Raw genomic sequence first — 1,661 nt, 5'->3', positions numbered from 1 at the left:
TGGCGCCCGCTCCCCCCGTCTTTTTCTTCCCAGCCCCCGTCACGGCTGCCAGGGACGCCCGAGCCTGGAGCGGCCCTTAGGCTGCGGGGTAAGTCCCGTTTTTTTGCTCAATATATTGCACGTTTTTTCAAAGTTTCTTTTTTGTTTCCTCTTTGATCCTTTTTTTCCCCGCCCCCCAAAAGGGTCGAAAACCGAAAACTTTGAAAAACCGCACAGTATATTCAGAAAAAAGGGACTTACCGGGAGCAGCACGGGGCAAAGGGGGCTGTGCTGCATGCAGGGCTGGAAGCGGGGACAGATTTAGGGTCTGCTGGGAGGAGCGTGGATGGATCCTGATCCCACTTTTCCCTCCCCAGGCCAGCAGCAGCTGACGGTGCAGAACGTGTCCGGCAACAACGTGACCATCAGCGGGCTGAGCCCCACCCAGATCCAGCTGCAGATGGAGCAGGCGCTGTCCGGGGACATCCAGCCCGGGGAGAAGAGGAGGAGGATGGCCTGCACCTGCCCCAACTGCAAGGACGGCGAGAAGCGGTGAGTTCGGAGCTGGATCTGCCTCTCCCGGGATAACCCAGGCAGAAAGGGAGCTGGGGGTACTGGTGGACAACCAACATGAGCCAAAAAGGGCAGTAGCTCCTGGTCTGGATGAGGAATGGAGTGGCCAGCAGGGCCAGGGAGGTCATTCTTCCCCTGTACTGGGCACTGGTGAGGCCGCACCTCGAGTGCTGTGTCCAGTTCTGGGCCCCCCAATTCAGGAAGGTACATTGAGGGGCTGGAGAGTGTCCAGAGAAGGCCAACAAGGCTGGTGAGGGGTCTGGAGCACAAACCCTGTGAGGAACAGCTGAGGGAGCTGAGGTTGTTCAGCCTGGAGAAAAGGAGGCTCTGGAGTGAGCTGGTCACTCCACAACTCCCAGCCGGGCGGGGTTTGGTCTCTTCTCCTGGGGAAGAGACCAAACGAGACCAATCCAACGACAGGATGAGAGGACACAGCCTCGAGCTGTGCCAGGGGAAGGTTAGGTCAGACATCAGAAAGGAATTCCACACTGAATCTGCCCAGGGATGGACACAGCCACCATCCCTGGAGGGCTTTAACAAAGCCTGCACGTGGCACCCGGTGCCGGGCTTGCTGAGGACGTCTCAGCTCACAGATTGGACTCGATGATCTCAAACCTCCTTCCCGACCCGATCCATCCCCGTGATCCTTTCCCTGCGCAGGCCGGGCGATCCCGGGAAGAAGAAGCACATCTGCCACATCCCGGAGTGCGGCCGGACGTTCCGCAAGACGTCGCTGCTGCGGGCGCACGTGCGGCTGCACACGGGCGAGCGGCCCTTCGTGTGCAACTGGGTGTTCTGCGGCAAGCGCTTCACGCGCTCCGACGAGCTGCAGCGGCACGCGCGCACCCACACCGGTCTGGGGGCTGCTGGGGGGTCCTTGCCTGAGGAATTCACCCCAAATCCCGCCCCAAATCCTGCCCCGGTCACTCACACAGGTCTGGGGGCTGCTGGGGTCCCCTTTTCTGAGGAATTCACCCCAAATCCCGCCCCAAATCCTACCCTGGTCACTCACACAGGTCTGGGGGCTGCTGGGGTCCCCTTTTCTGAGGAATTCACCCCAAATCCCACCCCAAATCCCCCCAAATTCCCAAAATCCCCCTTAAATCCCA

The 1,661-nt window shown here is 60.1% G+C and overlaps 1 protein-coding gene across 1 annotated transcript in view; it reads left to right on the top strand.

Moving 5' to 3' along the window:
• The window catches only part of SP2 (Sp2 transcription factor), a 23,607-nt gene that overhangs the window by 4,705 nt on the left and 17,241 nt on the right, over positions 1-1,661 (top strand). The window contains 2 exon segments of the mRNA XM_017740542.1: positions 357-531; positions 1,213-1,406. Coding sequence (XP_017596031.1) covers positions 357-531; positions 1,213-1,406 — 369 coding nt within the window.

This window comes from Corvus brachyrhynchos, unplaced genomic scaffold (assembly GCF_000691975.1).
Source record: "Corvus brachyrhynchos isolate BGI_N302 unplaced genomic scaffold, ASM69197v1 scaffold47, whole genome shotgun sequence".
In the NCBI taxonomy this organism is placed as follows: Eukaryota; Metazoa; Chordata; class Aves; order Passeriformes; family Corvidae; genus Corvus; species Corvus brachyrhynchos.
Note: the sequence above shows the minus strand (reverse complement) of the source record. Positions and strands in the feature narration are given on the sequence as shown.